This window comes from Macaca mulatta, chromosome 17 (genome assembly GCF_049350105.2).
Source record: "Macaca mulatta isolate MMU2019108-1 chromosome 17, T2T-MMU8v2.0, whole genome shotgun sequence".
NCBI classification, from domain to species: domain Eukaryota; kingdom Metazoa; phylum Chordata; class Mammalia; order Primates; family Cercopithecidae; genus Macaca; species Macaca mulatta.
In genome coordinates, this window is record NC_133422.1 from 31,036,812 (window position 1) to 31,052,813 (window position 16,002).

Here is a 16,002-nt window from a genome sequence, read left to right on the forward strand (position 1 = left end):
AATTTCCCTCTTTTTCAGGGCTGCATAGTGTTCCATTGCGTGTATACACCACATTTTGTTTATCCATTCATCCATAGATGGACACTTGGATTGCTTCAATTTCTTAGCTATTTTGAATAATATTACTATGAACATCAGTGTGCAAATACCTCTTTAAGACCCTGATTTCAGTTCTTTTGTGTGTTTACCCAGAAGTGGAATTGCTGGGTTATATGGCAATTCTATTTTTAATTCTAGGGGGACCTGTCATACTGTTTTCCATTAGCTGCTGTTTCATGTTATGTTCCCTCCAGTATTGCACAAAGGCTCCGACTCACCATATTCTCACCAACTTGTTATCTTCGGAGTTTGTTCCTTTTTTTATTTAATGGCATCCATCCTGATGGGTATGAGATGGTACCACATTGTGGTACATTATTAATTTTTGTTATGTAACTTAAAATACATTTTATAGTTTCTGCAATATTCAGGTGTTGCTTCCGTCTTGTAGCTGTTGCTGAATATATCTCAGCTGTAGGTATTCACACAATCACATGATATTGGAAGGATAATTTGGTCCTTAAGTAGGCGGCTTTGATTTTTTTTTTTTTTTTTGGAGACGGAGTCTTGCTCTGTCGCACAGGCTGGAGTGCAGTGGTGCGATCTGGGTTCACTGCAAGCTCTGCCTTCCAGGTTCATGCCATTCTCCTGCCTCAGTCTCCCAAGTAGCTGGGACTACAGGCACCCACCACCACGCCCAGCTAATTTTTTGTATTTTTAGTAGAGACAGGGTTTCACTGTGTTAGCCAGGATCATCTCCATCTCCTGACCTCATGATCCACCTGCCTTGGCCTCTCAAAGTGCTGGGATTTTTTAATGGTTTCGTTGGTGATGATGGGATTTTGTTGACTCTCACATTCCTGGGGAACATAGAGAAGAGCATTTACCCTAATCAACCTCTCTCCTCTCAGGAGCTCAATGCATCATCACGTCCAGGTGGGTCTCCCTCAGGTGCGTCATGTGCCTAATCCAAAGGCCCTGCAATGAACTTCCCCAGGAGCCCGGTTCAGCCAGGGCCCTACTTAGGTACACGACGGGAGGAATAATGGCAAACGGTTTCTCACACTGACCTCTCAGCTGTTCATTTGTCAAAATACAATTTCACATTACTGCTCTTCCCATTTTGGTTCACAGAAGTGACAGACCAGGCCAGTTACAGAGGATGTGCCTCTTAAAATGAGTCCTATGAATATGTATTAGTCATGTTTGAGGCTCTGCGCTGATAATGGAAAGAAATCCATGATCCAGGAAGTAGCAAAATGCAGCTTGCCAAATAATATGAATAGTTTGACATAATTTTTTTTCTTTTCCTTTTTTTTTTTTTTTTGAGATGGAGTCTCACTCTATTGCCCAGGCTGGAGTGCAGTGGCATGATCTTGGCTGACTGCAACCTCTACCTTCCGGGTTCATGCGATTCTCCTGCCTCAGCCTCCCAAGTAGCTAGGACTACAGGTGCCCGCTATCACGCTTGGCTAATTTTTGTATTTTTAGTAGACACAGGGTTTCACCATGTTGGCCAGGATGGTCTCAATCTCTTGACCTTGTGACCCGCCCACCTTGGCCTCCCTAAATGCTGGGGTTACAGGGGTTAGCCACCATGCCCAGCCTAGTCTGACATAATTTATGTAAAAAGTACATATATTTATGCTTAACGATACATAGACATTCCATAAGGATACTACAGAATTAACATTGGGTACCTTTTTGGGGACCGGGAGTTGGGTATGGGGGCTTCAAATCTTTTAACTTTTTACTTCATACTCTTTGACATGATTTGAATCTCCAGCCATAGCATGTATCACTTTTATAATAAAAATAAAGCTTTAAAATTGTCATTTTAGGAAAATAAAAAGGGTTGTAAAAGGGGACATACTAGTAATTTATGTCACGCCTCCAGCTGCGGAGAAATAACCCTGGCTTAGGCCAGCTTCCGTGAAGCAGAAGAGATGAAGCTCTGGAATAAGGGATGTGTTGAGGGTGTGGTCTCGGGAGAAACGAACTAGGGTGAGGGAGGAAGCACTGGGAAAAGGGAAGCGCTGGGAAAGGATGTGGCTTTCCCTGAAGCCCTGCTTTCACCTGATCCCACGGGCAGCTCTGGAGCATAAACGCCTCAAGTTTGACCTGCCCTGAAACAAGCTGGGCTTTTCCTCCCTCTTCCCCAACTCAGTCCTTAGCTATGGTTGTCGGTGGGGTGAACTGCGAGGGGGCGGAGGAACTCTCAGCAGCTGGCTCCAGTCAACCAAGGCGGCCCCCACAAAAGGGTGCAGGTGTGCACCATTAGCACCAGCACCTGCTGCTGGGGGTGGGCGGGGACGCTGGGCTGACAGAAGGGATCCCAAGGGAATCTGGGTTTCAACCCCTTTCCCCAGTGACTTGGGAATCGAACCCAAACTGGTTTCCTTACAAACAAATGTATAAGCTGTAAATTGATGTAGGAAATGTTTTTCTTCTGTTTTCTTTTTGATGGCCATGGAAAGGTACAGGCTATAGGACATTGTATTAAATAGCAGCTGAAATACTCAAAGAAAAGATACAAAGAGTGAAAAACATCAGTTTGCATGAGTCCGATCAGACGGCAAGAGTTTTGCAACGGTGGGAAAAGTCCCTGGAAGGCTGGAGAAGAGGACGTGCCGGCCTGCTCTCGGTGAGCAGGCGGCGAGGCTTCTGATCTGCTCCTGATGGTGGTCAAGAAGACTTTTTCATTTTTTTTACTTCATGGACAATGTATATCTCATCACTGATTACATCTCCCTTCCTGCATTGAGAATTTGAGAACATTCAAAGACAGATTTGAACCCAGGACTAGATAACCCGGGGAATAAGGCACAAGAAAGGCAGAGGTGGCTCTAGGAGGCTGTATTCCAAGGCCTACAATTCTATGGGCGGCCTTGACATCTCTGAGCGTCACAGAGGCCCAAGGGCTTAACTGTGAGTTCCCCTGCCCTCACCAGGCATGCCCCTTACCCAGCAGGCAAGGTCTCCCACCTGACCAGTCCCCCGTCAGTCACCGCCCCTCACCCAGGCACCAGCCGAATGGGTTTCACCTCACTGCCCATCTGTGAAATTACTCAAGCAAGACAGGAAACTCCTCCCATGGGAACACAGGGTTACCTGGTCCTCCTGTTACTACAAGGCATGACCGTCATGGCCCCTGCAGGTCCACTCTGTTCCCAAGTGCAAGCCCCATGTGGCCCTACATAACATGCTATGTCCTCCTCGCCCAGGCAGTGAGTCTAGTGACTAATAAGCTGCTGTCCATCTCATCTGTCCAGTGGGGGAAGGGGTGCATTGGGGCTTCTCCCACTATTTGGGACAGAGCCCCTCCCCCACCAATAGGGTAAGTAGGAAGTGATCAGAACAGAGGGACGTTTTGAGTCACAAGGCTTTTTGGGAACATGCTGTATGTGCAAACTCTTAATGCCAGCAGCAAGCCCCAGTTGCTTTTCCCTTGCCTATGAAACAGAGCTTACTTCTCTTAACAAAGCAGTAAGTTTTAAAAGCTGACCGGTATAACAAAGGAAGGAAGTGTCAGAGGAAACAACAGGGCTGGGTGAGGTGGCTCATGCCTGTAATCTTAGCACTTTGGGAGGCTGAGGCAGGAGGATTACTTGAGGCTGAGTTTGAGACCAGCCTGGGCAACATAGTGAGACCCCATCTCTTAAAAAAATAAAAAAAAAGAACCCACAAAAAACAAAAAAACCTGACTGGGCATGGTGGCATGCCTATAGTCCCAGTTACTCAAGAGGCTGAGGTGAGAAAATTACCCCAGTCCAGGAGGTCAAGGCTGCAGTGGGCATTTTTTTTTTTTTTTTTTTTTTTTTTTTTGAGACAGAGTCTCGCTTGGTCGCCCAGGCTGGAGTGCAGTGGCCGGATCTCAGCTCACTGCAAGCTATGCCTCCTGGGTTTATGCCATTCTCCTGCCTCAGCCTCCCGAGTAGCTGGGATTACAGGCGCCCGCCACCTCGCCCCACTAGTTTTTTGTATTTTTTTAAATAGAGACGGGGTTTCACCGCGTTAGCCAGGATGGTCTCGATCTCCTGACCTCATGATCCGCCCGTCTCGGCCTCCCAAAGTGCTGGGACTACAGGCTTGAGTCACCGCACCCAGCCTGCAGTGGGCTTTGATTGTGCCACTGTACTCCAGCCTGAGTGACAGAGCAAGACCCCATCTCTTAAAAAAAAAAAAAGAGAGAGAGATTGAGAGAGAGAGATAAAACAACAGATGTATTTGGAAACACTCCTCTCTTATTTCTCTTCTGCTTGCAATGGCAAAATGCTGTCTCCTGGGATATCCAAGATAACTTAGCTGCTGTGATGCTAGGCTAACCTGAAAGTGAACTACTGAAATTCTGTCTCTAGAAAAGACAGATTAGTTGTCTTATTAGTTCTATACTTATAAAAGATAAATTATCACTAGAATTACTAAGAAGAATTTTGTGTTAGATCATTTTTCTCAAATCTCCACTGTAGATTCATCTGCTCACCTGAGGGTTTTGAGTTTTATGGAGCAAAATTTGCCTAGAACAGGTTGTCAGCTTCTGTGGACACAGTCTACTCTCGGGTATCCCACTGGAAGAAAGAACAAATGAAGCATCCCAAGGACTGGAGGATTCTCTTCCCCCGGGGTATTCAAGGAAGACACCAGGGAACAAATTGAACAAAGTTTATTTCATCAACAATGAAAAATGCCCAGAAGGAAATGAAGCACAAGATTCAGTTACACAAAAATGAAAGCTATTGACCACTTGGCCACTTCTCATACTAAAAGAGAAGGAAATAATACGAAGTACTGGAAACGACATTATATTGTCCTCAAGGTGACAACCAAGATGGGCCTGACATAAGCCAGTCGAGGCTGTATGTGTGGCCCAAGTGCACACATGTGGTTCTCCGGTCACTGAATCAGAACCAGCCAGGCCCCACGAGTCAGAGTCTCTGGGGGCTGTGATTCTGCATTGCAAACAAGTCCTTGGGTAGCTCTGAGGGTTCACCAAGGTTTGAGAACCACTGGTGTGGCTGACTTCCGTGAAACAGTCCCACTTTTACTGCTTTCAACTGTCATTTATACAAATTCAGGCAAAGAATGGTTTTTAGCATGATGCCCGATGTAGCAGATAAAATGACCTCAACATAGAGTTGATCTTTGCTGCAGTCTTTTCTCAGATGGGAAGAACTGATCATCCCTCTCTGCCACATAATTTGTTCCCTTGAGGTTTCATAGCCTCCGGAAGGTTCAGGTGCTCCCATGTCCACTTCCCATTGCCTTGCCGGGTTCCCATGGAGGAAGGCTGCCCAGGTCTTGGGCCAGTCTTAGATGGGCATTTTCATTCTGCAGGTATACACAGCACATTTCACATCAGTGTGGAATGCCTACTTCAGGCCATGCCAAGGATTCTAACTTCTTCTATAACCAGGAACTTCTTACACTCACCTCCAGCTGAGTGAAATTATACTAACAGGTGGTCACTTAAAGGGCACGCAGCTCAGCCCTTCCTAGACAGTCTGGATGTCATCCCTGGATTAAGCCAGACTTCAAAGAACCATGGTTATAGACCATTTGCCTTGGCCCCAGAGCCTCTTTCTTGAAATGTGCCTTATCATAACCATCTCACCATCTCCTGAGGGAGGTCTTAGTCAGTTATCATTCAAAGCCTGCTGCGCTGAAGATGTCACCCACTGAACCACTCAGTGTCCTCTCTATGAATGAACGCACATGAACATTTTCTTTCGGATCTAACCTGTTTCTCCAGAAGGGGGTAATTTTGTCTTTTAGAGATAGGGTCTCATTTTGTCACCCAGAATAGAGTGCAATGGCGCAATCATAGCTCACTGTAACCTCAAACCAGGGAAGATGTGTGACTTATAGGAAGAGATCATCACCTCTTCCTTACTGCTTTGGTGACAAGGAAACTGAAAGCCAAAAATATAGTCCAGATTTTAGCAATTATTTAGGACCTATGACCAATATTCTCCATTGCAACTGGGGGTGGGCTGGGGGGGTGCATATGAGAATGAGCTCACTCCATCCACTACTCCCTCTGGGAAGGATTTCTGCAACACTCTGGTGATACTCATGCCTACCAGAAACTGGGAATGTCCAACTTTTGAGACCTAGCTAATGATGTATCCAAAGCACTAACCAGTACCTGCCATCTGCTAACAGAAATCCTCATGCTTATGGTTGTCCACAGCTCTTTCCGCCTTCGCCAAGGCCCTCGCAACAGAAGCCTCAGAGGCTTTCACGTGGGAGTCATGCAGGCGTCCCTGGGCCCAGATCTTTGCTGCTCACAGATGTCCAAGCATTGGCTAAGTGACTGGGAGTGGCTGACGAGTCACAGACTGGGGAAAGGAGGGTGGGTGGGGAGCCCATGAAACCCCTGTCCACCCCAGTATCGTAGCCCACAGACTCTCCCCAGACACAGAGAGGGAAACATGGGACACAGTGAGGATAGAATCTGGCATCATAGATGAGGTGGGATCTGCAAACTGCACACCCGCTGGTCTTCTGTCATGGCACGAGTGAAAATGAAAACAGAAACTGCCCTTAGAGACAGGGGCAAAAAAAGGGCTGTTCCTCCTTTGTCCAGCAGATGGCACACCAAGCACTTTCTTCTCACCTGGGAGGAAAGGGGGACCAATGGTGACTGCCCGGGGAGAGCTTCTAAACTGAAATGGGAAGACCCCATGGGATTCACAGGGCCTTTCTCTTAAAGCCACAGAGAAGAATGAGCCTCTTGGTTTGAGCTGACACTTCTGATGAAGGGAGGTACCTCCATTCATGGCCACTCAGGGATTGGTTTGATGAGAAAGAACGAAAAAATTAAAAAATTAAAAAATAAACACAGTTCAGCAGTGTGTAAATATACAGAAAGGCTACGCATGTGGCTGAGAGAAGCACAGTTAAGCAGGTGCCACACACCCCTGGGCATTGCCCTAGAAACATTCATGACAGCGTCTTCATACAAAATTCTAAAGCGTGGGACTTTGCTCATAAAGAGGCTCCCCAGCAAGCACTGACAACAGACCTGGACTTCATCTCTCGACAGCAACAGCCAGAGGGAAGGTTAATGGTCACTGTTTGGTGTCATCCTGGACTTCCAGACATCTCAATTTACAAAAGGCTTCCAAAGCCTAACTGGTCATTAGGTTGAGGAGCTATTATTTGATAGTTAAGCTCAGAAACCAAAAACAGCTACACTGACGGCAACCCAACTCATGCAACCTGTCCAGAAACATACAAAACTGGTTTATGCCACCCAGCCAGCCGCAGATCATAGAGAGGTACACAAATAGCCAGGGGCAGAGACAGACTCAAGGCCAAGCAAAGAACCTGCAGCAGCGGCACACGGTGCACACGGCACTGCACTCCGCAATGCCTGGCTAGCAGGCCAGCCCGCCCCCTAGGTGGAAGCGACTGCTTTGACATTGGCAGATTTTACAGCTGACCTTGGGATGTTCCACCCATCACATCAAACCCATCTGATACATGGCTGGAAGAGACTGCACCTTCGCTTTCCCAAAAGGCAGCTAGAGTCACTAAAAGACTATCTTTTTCCTTTTAATAACAAAAGTCATCATAGTGAGTGAAGTTAAGATATATCTTGTTTGAAAGTCTGTGCACTTTCTATAACTTCAAGGTGACCATGACTGAATGACAGCAGCAGTAACAACAACCAGCCTTGTTCTTGTACCAGTCATTGAAACTGCACTATGATTTGAAAAGGTCTCCTATTCTTTGCCTCTCACACTTCATCCCCTCAAAAACAATGATCACTTTGAAAACTCTTGTGAGAACAAAATTCCTACTCTGAAAAGAGCAGAAGTGATTTCCCCATGTCTAGGAAGGCAAGAGTTTCTTTAGTCCACTATCATATTCAGTGCATTTGGGTGGCTTTTTAAATACCTTCAGGGAAGATTTTATTACCTTTATGCCCTTCTCCTGAACCTGTGTGTGTGTGTGTGTGTGTGTGTGTGCGCGCGCGTGCGTACATGCATACATGGTATGCTGGACAAGGCAGCTGTCAGTCTTCATCGGCAGCAAGTCTCCACCTGGAGCACAGGTAGACACAGCCGCTGCACAGCAGGAGCAAGCCCAGCACCGTGTGACTGAGTGCCAGGACTCCAACTGCAAAGAGGTACAGGGTTTTGTCACAGTAGTCCTGAGGCTGCTGGAAAGGGGGAAGAAAATCAGGCAGGTACACAGAAAAGACCCAGTAGTTTCCCAGGATGAACCAGAGGAAGAGGAAGAGGCTCAGCAGGAGGTGGATGTAGTATCTGTGCGCATTCTGCCTCCAGGGGTATTCGTCATCGTCATCATCATCGATCACCACGGCCTTGGACAGCAGCCGCCTCATCCTGGTGGAGTCGTACAACAGGAGAGACACCTGGGGCGTGGTGGGGAGCCGGGTGGCAGGGCAGAGCAGCAAAGTAGAGGGGAAGAGAGGGGATAGAAGGTAGCGGTGGCAGGGGTGTTGGGGAGAGAGAAAGAGGAGAGAGAGGAAGGTGTCATGAAAAGTGCACACACTGAGTTAGAAATGCCACCAAGCAGCAAAATTTAATTTGAAGAATGAGAATTAAAACTGGCAAGAATGAAGGCATTAATTCGTCGCCAGCATCCTCAGTGGCGTCTTCCTTTTAGATGTGTGAGTTGGTTTGGACAAGGGGTTAGTTGGGGTGACTTGTCTCCGCATCAAGGTTCAGACTGACTCTCCCCTGTATTGTGCTAGCACATTTGCACCCACACATAATGTAAAAATGACACCTGGTCCGCATGCTAGAGGCCTTGAAATAGATCCCTCTCTCTTGGCAGAAACCCCCAGCAGACTTTTCCCTGGTACTTCCAGGCCATGTAACAGGCTTGGCCAAATCCAGGTACTGTGAGCCGTTTCCTCCCCACCCCAGCCCCGCCCAGCCTGCTTTCTCTCTTCTTGGAAGTTTGCACCACTCCCCATCTCAGGCATCTGGAATTCCCAAGTGGGGCTGTGGACTGAGAGTGTTGTCTCTCTTGTCCTCATACACCTTTCAAGTCAAGAGCACAGACCCTTGTCCTTGGATTGATACTCTTGGGGGACAAAGACCATCTGGGCCCCTGGCAGATGATCCCTGACTCCAACCTGACACGCCTTTGAAATTCTGCTCCCACTTGGTTACACAAAGCACCACAACCCACCCAACTCTAACTGGCCACAGATGCCTTTGTCACAGGGGAGCACACTTCCCCTGGAAATGCAGCGGTGGAAGGACACAGGTGGTCTTTGCTAAGGAATCCCTTAGCAGCTCCCTGTCTTCTCTGCCTAGCAACTTGATCTGTGATGTTTTTGAAAGCCTGGCCTGTGTATCTGCTCTCTCCGGCTTCCTAAGCTGCCTACCTCTCCCGAGGCCACGCTCATGGCACCCCTAACCCTGGAGAGCAGGGCATTAGAAAGGATCCTCGGATGATGGAGGATGTAGCTGACTGGCAGAGGCGGGGAGAGATTCTGAGCTTGAGTGAAATGGAAGGGCAAGCAGGAGCCAAGAGATGCAGCTAAGTGGGCTCCAAACTGTGAAGAGAAGCAAGGATAAAATAAAGAGACAGAGAGATGGGAATAGCGAACCCCAAGCCATGCCTTTGGGTGGGTGATGACTCCAGGTTTGGACTTGTTCCATTTAAAATTCTGGATGGAAATGCAGGTGTTAGTGGCCCGCAGGGGGCGGAGTCAGAGCCTGGAGGTGAACAGAGACAGGCGAGGACTCCTGCGGGAGATCTGGGAGCTACCTGTGAGGAGGTGACAGTGACTCTGGGAATGGGTGTTGTACAAAAATAGACCCCAGTACTGAGCAAAGTGCTTGACATACATTATCTCAATGAATTCTCCCAGCCTGAGGCAAGAGGTACTAAATAAACATGGGCGCAGGACCAAAACTGGAGCCATTGGGCCAAAATGTCAATAGCGATTTTCTCTGGGTGGTGAAATTTACAGATGATTTTGATTTTTTTCTTTGTCCTTATCTGCATTCTCTGATTTTCCACAATGGAGAGTTATTACTTATGTAAAGCTACAAAACCTAAGGAGGGTGGTTAGTTCAATGCTTGGTATGTGTGATCTTTAATGTCCATCCTCGCCTGGGGCTGCATATTATCCCTGTTGCCCAAATGAGGAAACTAAGGCTCAGAGAAGTTAAGTCGCTTCAGTGAGATCCACAGTGAGTAAGAGAATGAGAAGGGCAGTGATCCACACCTCTTTGACCACTGTCTACACCACAGTACACCGATGATTAAATCAGAGGAAATTGAATTGGAGGGTTCACTCCTAAGACTTGCAGCCTGGCTGGGAGGCAGAACATCTCCATAAGAAAAGGAAAGTGAGACCTTAGGGGACTTCAGAGAGACACCCACAGTAGAGCTGACTCATCCAGGGAGGGCTGCCTGGAAGAAGGGGCATACTTGGGACCCCTATGCACAAGGAGAGGTGCGAGGGTCCTCTCTGAGGGGGAGTGGTGTGGCAAAGGTGAAGGGTGGTGGGTTTAGGGTAGGGGGAAAAAACCAACTGACGGTAGTAGGTTGGCTGACCGTGGCTGTGTGGTTGGGAAAGCCCAGGTTGAACACCAGCTCTGCTGTTGCCTCACTGTAAGCTGGAACTGAGAATCCAGCTCAAGTCTCCATCACTCAGATGCATTTCCCTTCCTTGCAGGGTCCCACTCCTTGGAGGAATTCCCCCACCCACCACGTGTCCACAGATCTGGCTGCCCTCCCAGGACTGGTTCTCGGCTACAATGATGCCAGTAGAAAGGAACCAGCCTGAGGAGAGAGCCGTGGCAAGTGGGTCCCACTGCCCAGACTTTCTGGAGCCACCTGGCCCCCTTCTCTCCCACTAACCTTTGAGGTTGTGAGCTCTTCCAATCAATGACCTTTTAAGTTAGCCAGGGCTGAGTTTTTGTTCCTTGTAGTCAAAGAATCCTTCCTGAAGCAAGTACCTGCCTCAAAGGGGCACGGTGAGGACTGAATGAGCTCCAAATAGGGCAGAGTCATCAGCATGGCATCAGCAAAAAGCACATGCTCACCAGGGTAGCAATCGCCACTAGGAAGGGTGATGTGGGAAGATGAGGGGAGTGCAGGGTAGGCGATGGTCACTGAATCCATGTTTTGGAAACTGTCTTTTAACACGACCCTCAGTAACGAATACATTTTATGCCAAGTCCTAGGCAGCGGGTAACTGCATGTCCTTGTTGGCTTAGAGAAGTCCTGGTTTATGCTGTTGTTCTGGCAGGATGATTATTAGAGCCGCTTTGTACTCTCAAACGTGTCCCAGTTAGGATGATAAATTATACGGTCAACTCACCCAAATACACATGTTCATATGTAAGCATCACACAATACTTAACTTACTAGGCACTCTAATTTTCTACTTTATTTTTTAAAAAGCAGGTCACAGCCTACTTAATTCATTTCCTGATCTTCATAACCCTCAGTTCTTTTTGGTAGCTCCATGAAATGTCAGCTCACATCTCTTCGTTTCTCTCCATAGAGTGCAATACTGTGAAGCTATCTGATGCATTTCAGGAAGGATGTTGGGGCCCCCTCAGCAGGTTTGAGGTTGAATACGAACCATCATTATTACAGGTAAACTTCTGCCTCTGGGGACTCTAATCGTGTTTGCCGCCGCTCTAATGGTTATGGACTCACTGTATATTACCTTGCCATCATGAGCACAAAAATTTAATTTGGCTTCAAACGGTTTTAGATTGCCAGGGCAAAAAAATCAATGCTGCTTATTAGGGCCTTAGTTTGTTCATTAAAATAAATTACCTTTGGGTCCTGGGTTGGCTTTCAGAAAGGAAAAGTTTGCTGTTATTAAGAGGAACAGACCCCACGGACAGCAGCATCTCTAAAGGAAAGCTCCACTGGGCAGCTTCACAATGAGGTAGTCGAGTGAGAACAGGAGAGGCAGAGGTAATTACTGCTAAAAATGCTGCCCTTGTTTTAAGCATCTCTGTGGCACTCAAACCGTCAGAGCCTTCCCTTAACACTGTGGGGGCCATGGGGAAAATGTGGCCCCGCTGAGCCAAGAGCCTTTGGGTTTTCTTGGAGCTGAACAGAGTCCCAGGTAGATCCCATGGGGATACTGTGATGGGGACCATCATGTGTATTTGTACATTTTAGGACACTGCCCACCAGACTTCTATTAGGAGATGGGGGCATTTATCAGGGAGGTTACCTCAGACACAAAAGCCTCCAAAGGTTTGCCCCAAATCAGACGTCTCCGACGACAGAGTGGAGCTTGTGGCTACCAGTTGCATATAAGAACAATTTTCAAGACATTCCTTTGATGTCTTAGATCAACAACATGACCCGCTCCACTGGCCAGGATCGCTCCAAGGATCCCCGCACCAGAAGGCAGCTGGCAAAGAAACCCAACAGTGGTTCCGAATAAAAGTTCACACTTGGCACTCTTAACTCACTTTTCTCTTGTGTTACGGCTTTGTTTTTATGGAACCATCTTGGGGAAATGGATGCTTGTGTTTTCTGGCTTTGATATAGAAAGTGGTGAGGTGGGCTTGGAAGGCTGGGAAGAGTTGTTGATAGATGGAGGCTGACCGAAACTTCTCTTGGTAGGTGTAACATTGCTGTGGGCCAGGGATCTTGAAAACAACTGCACGCTATGCATGCCCCTGATATTTCTTCTTCAGTTGCTTTTTCTGTTTAAACAAATGTCAGTACAGCCCAGGAGCAGATTAACTACATAACCTTGAGAGTCACAGAGAAGCACTCCTACCCCAGGCATAAGAATACTTTAATAGTTGATTGATAACTGCAGCCAATTAATCCTATGTTAGTCAATTGAGAACTAGGAGGTATAGTTAAAAGCAGAAATAGGAACTGCTAAATCAAACATATTTTAACCAAATGCAAACCCTGCCTGAACAGGAAGCTTTTTTAAAGCAGCAGTGCAGAGAAAGACCATGATTTCACTGGCTGAATTCAATGGTATAACTGGCAGTCAGGGACTCCTCTGCATCAACTCTTGTCAGACCAAAGCCACAGCTTAGCACACTGAACTCGACAGCAAGAAGGAAGCTCTTGCAAAGAAGCGCAGCCCTGGGTAAATGCCCTGCATCTGGAAAAATCTGTGTCTCTGAAGCCAGCCCCATCACTTCAGCAACCACGCTTAGGGGGAAGTTGTTTTGGCTCCCCTGTGAATAGCAGGCAAATAACAGGTGCATTCCAGGATGGCTGTGAGTTAAGTTTCTACAAGGACTACAAACAACAGATAAAGATACTTTACCTTTAAGGTGCCGACGATGCCACCCACTAGCAAATATAAAGGTATGAGGGGCTGTATAGGGCAGTCCTCCAAAAATTTCATTCCTACATAGGGCAAACAGAAGATGATTGAGAGAAATACATTCAAGAGCACAAAGCCTGGTTCTGAAAACGAGTGGAACACCTTCAAAAGCCAAAATGTTAAACATGCAAACCATATGCTTGTGGGATCTGCTCAGCCTCACCAGTCACCTGATCCCCAGGATGCTCAGTGGATTGACACTGCAGAACTCACTCTCACAGCGGAGTGGCGATAAATACTCCCGCGGACAGGGCAGGGACCAGGTGTCAGTGCACCTTTTTTCTGGGTATTAACTGGCTATGGGTTGCACTCTGCTTTTCTGAATAGCCAGTGTATGAGAACTCAAGTTTTCAAGGATTCAGAATTCAAAGGATCCCTTTAAATATACAGTTTTCTTGATATGCTTAAAATAAGATTTAATTTATGAGTCACATTTCCAAAATGTGACTCTGTGAATGAGGTTCTCATCTACTCTGTTTCCAGGGACCAGGTGGCAGGGAGGAGCCGCTCTTCCTCCTTGTGTAGCGAGCCCTCTGCTGTGTTAGTCACAGTCACCATATGATCACCATTGACCATGTCACTCACTGGACCCCACGCTGGGAAACACGCGTGTGCTCACATATCCTTAGCTACCAGATACAGAGTACTACCAAGCCAGCCTGCCCAGATGCCTACCCTTTCTTAACGGTAATTTTTCTCCCCAAAGCAATGCTCTGTCTACTTTTCTCAGGTCTTTGTTCTCTAGACCTATTATTAACCAATGATATAATGTGTCTATTTAAAATATAAAGAAGAAATGCCCATTTCCCTCAGGGACCAGTCTGGCTCAAATGACCAAGCTCCAGATGAATTCTAACAGACACCTTTGCTATGGGAGACACTGACTGCCCAGCATGTGCCCCCCCCCCCACATTGCCCATCTCCCTTGTTGAGTAGCAAGGCAGTGTGACCAGTTCTGACCAGTGGGCTGTGGGACACTTTGGGGCCAAAGCATGTGTTTATTTTTTTTGAGACAGAGTCTTGCTCTGTTGCCCAGGCTGGAGTGCAGTAGCATGATTCAGTTGCAACTCACTGCAGCCTCAACCTCCCAGGCTCAAGCGATTCTCCCACCTCAGCCTCTGAGTATCTAGGATCACAGGGATGTGCCACTATGCACAGCTAATTCTTTTTTCCTTGTAGAGAAGGGGGCTCGCTATGTTGCCCAGGTTGTTCTCAAACTCCTGGGCTCAAGTGATCCTCCTGCCTGGGCCTCCCAAAGTGTGGGATTACAGGCATGAGCCATTGTGCCCAGCCCAGGCCAAAGCATTTAAAAACTGATACATGATTCGTTGTTTGCTTCCTCTGCTTTGACCACCTGGAAGCCATGGGTGGAGATGGATTGTTCTCAAGATTGAAGCAGCTTGGAATATTATGTCATCACATTGCCTGGGAAGTCCCCATGCCCACTGACCCATGATGGAATTTGCATAAGCAAGAAATAAACCCTTATAGTGTTAAACCACTGGGATTCCAGGGTTAATTTGTGACTGCAGCACAGTTAAGTTACCCTGGCTAATACATTTGTCAACAGATTCCAAGAAAGGGAATTCTTACTGTAGAACCAAAGCCTCCTGTTTAAATGACATTTAGACTTTTAGCTTTGATTTGACATTTTATTCCCTATAAATGCCTGATACTTAAGCAGAGGGAGTAAACTGTTTTTCTATGACTACACCATATTCCACTGAAATGAACAAAATTCTCTAGGTATACAGAGAGCTATAAATTCAGAGCCCAAACAGAATTTAGTCAAATATACACATTGATCCAATCATCAACCTATGGAGGCTTGTCTTTTAGTTATCTCTGATGTGTAGCCGAATTTGTTATTAAATGGAAATACTTTCCAAGTCTCAACACAGCCTTTTCACACAAAGACCTTTAAGTACTTGGTGCCAAATTTTTTGGACATGGACCGCCTTTCAATTCAAAAGCCAGCTGTGAAATGAACACTGAGTAATGGCTTAGATATCTGCTCATTCCCAGTGAATAAAAACAGCTGCTGTTCACAGGAGAGTCAATCAGTGCACAGATGGCTTAAAACGATCCTAATAAATTTAATAAAAGCCGTCTTTCCCCCTTGGTTCTCACGTACTGCTTAGGACCTACCTAAACTCTAGATTTTCTTTCTTGTCTGATCTGCAGTATCGCGATTATTCTTTTTGGCTTTAGGTCTCTCCCTAGTTCAGTTGATAACAACTACCAGATGTAGTGATTTTTAAAATATTTGTTATTGTGATAAAATATCTCAACAAAAATTGCCATTTTAATCATTTTTAAGTGTATAATTCATCGGCATAATTACATGCATCATCTTGTGCAACTATCCCCACTATCTATTTCCAAAATGTTTTCATCACCCCAAACACAAACTCTATAACCAATATTGCTCTAGAAGCAACAAGACCTCCAAAACCCTCTTTCTGCAGTGGATGTGGTGATTTTAATATAATATCCGTGGGAATTGGCTTGTGAGGTCTTCTCTCTTTTATGCAGCCTTGTTGGTGGATGAATTGTTGCAGTTAAGTTCATTTGAAAGGTAACTGGCTGGGTGCGGTGGCTCATGCCTGTAATCCCAGCGCTTTGGGAGGCCGAGGTGGGCA

General features: G+C 46.6%; 1 protein-coding gene across 1 annotated transcript in view; it reads right to left on the reverse strand.

Annotated features, from left to right (window-relative positions):
- Positions 1–4,691: 4,691 nt before the first annotated feature.
- TMEM272 (transmembrane protein 272) overlaps positions 4,692–16,002 on the reverse strand; it is a 32,155-nt gene continuing 20,844 nt past the window's right edge. Inside the window, exons 4-5 of the mRNA XM_028837578.2 lie at positions 13,301–13,383; positions 4,692–8,422 (exon numbers count right to left, since the gene is read on the reverse strand). Coding sequence (XP_028693411.1) covers positions 8,060–8,422; positions 13,301–13,383 — 446 coding nt within the window. The 3' untranslated portion in view covers positions 4,692–8,059. The remainder of the gene's footprint in view (positions 8,423–13,300; positions 13,384–16,002) is intronic.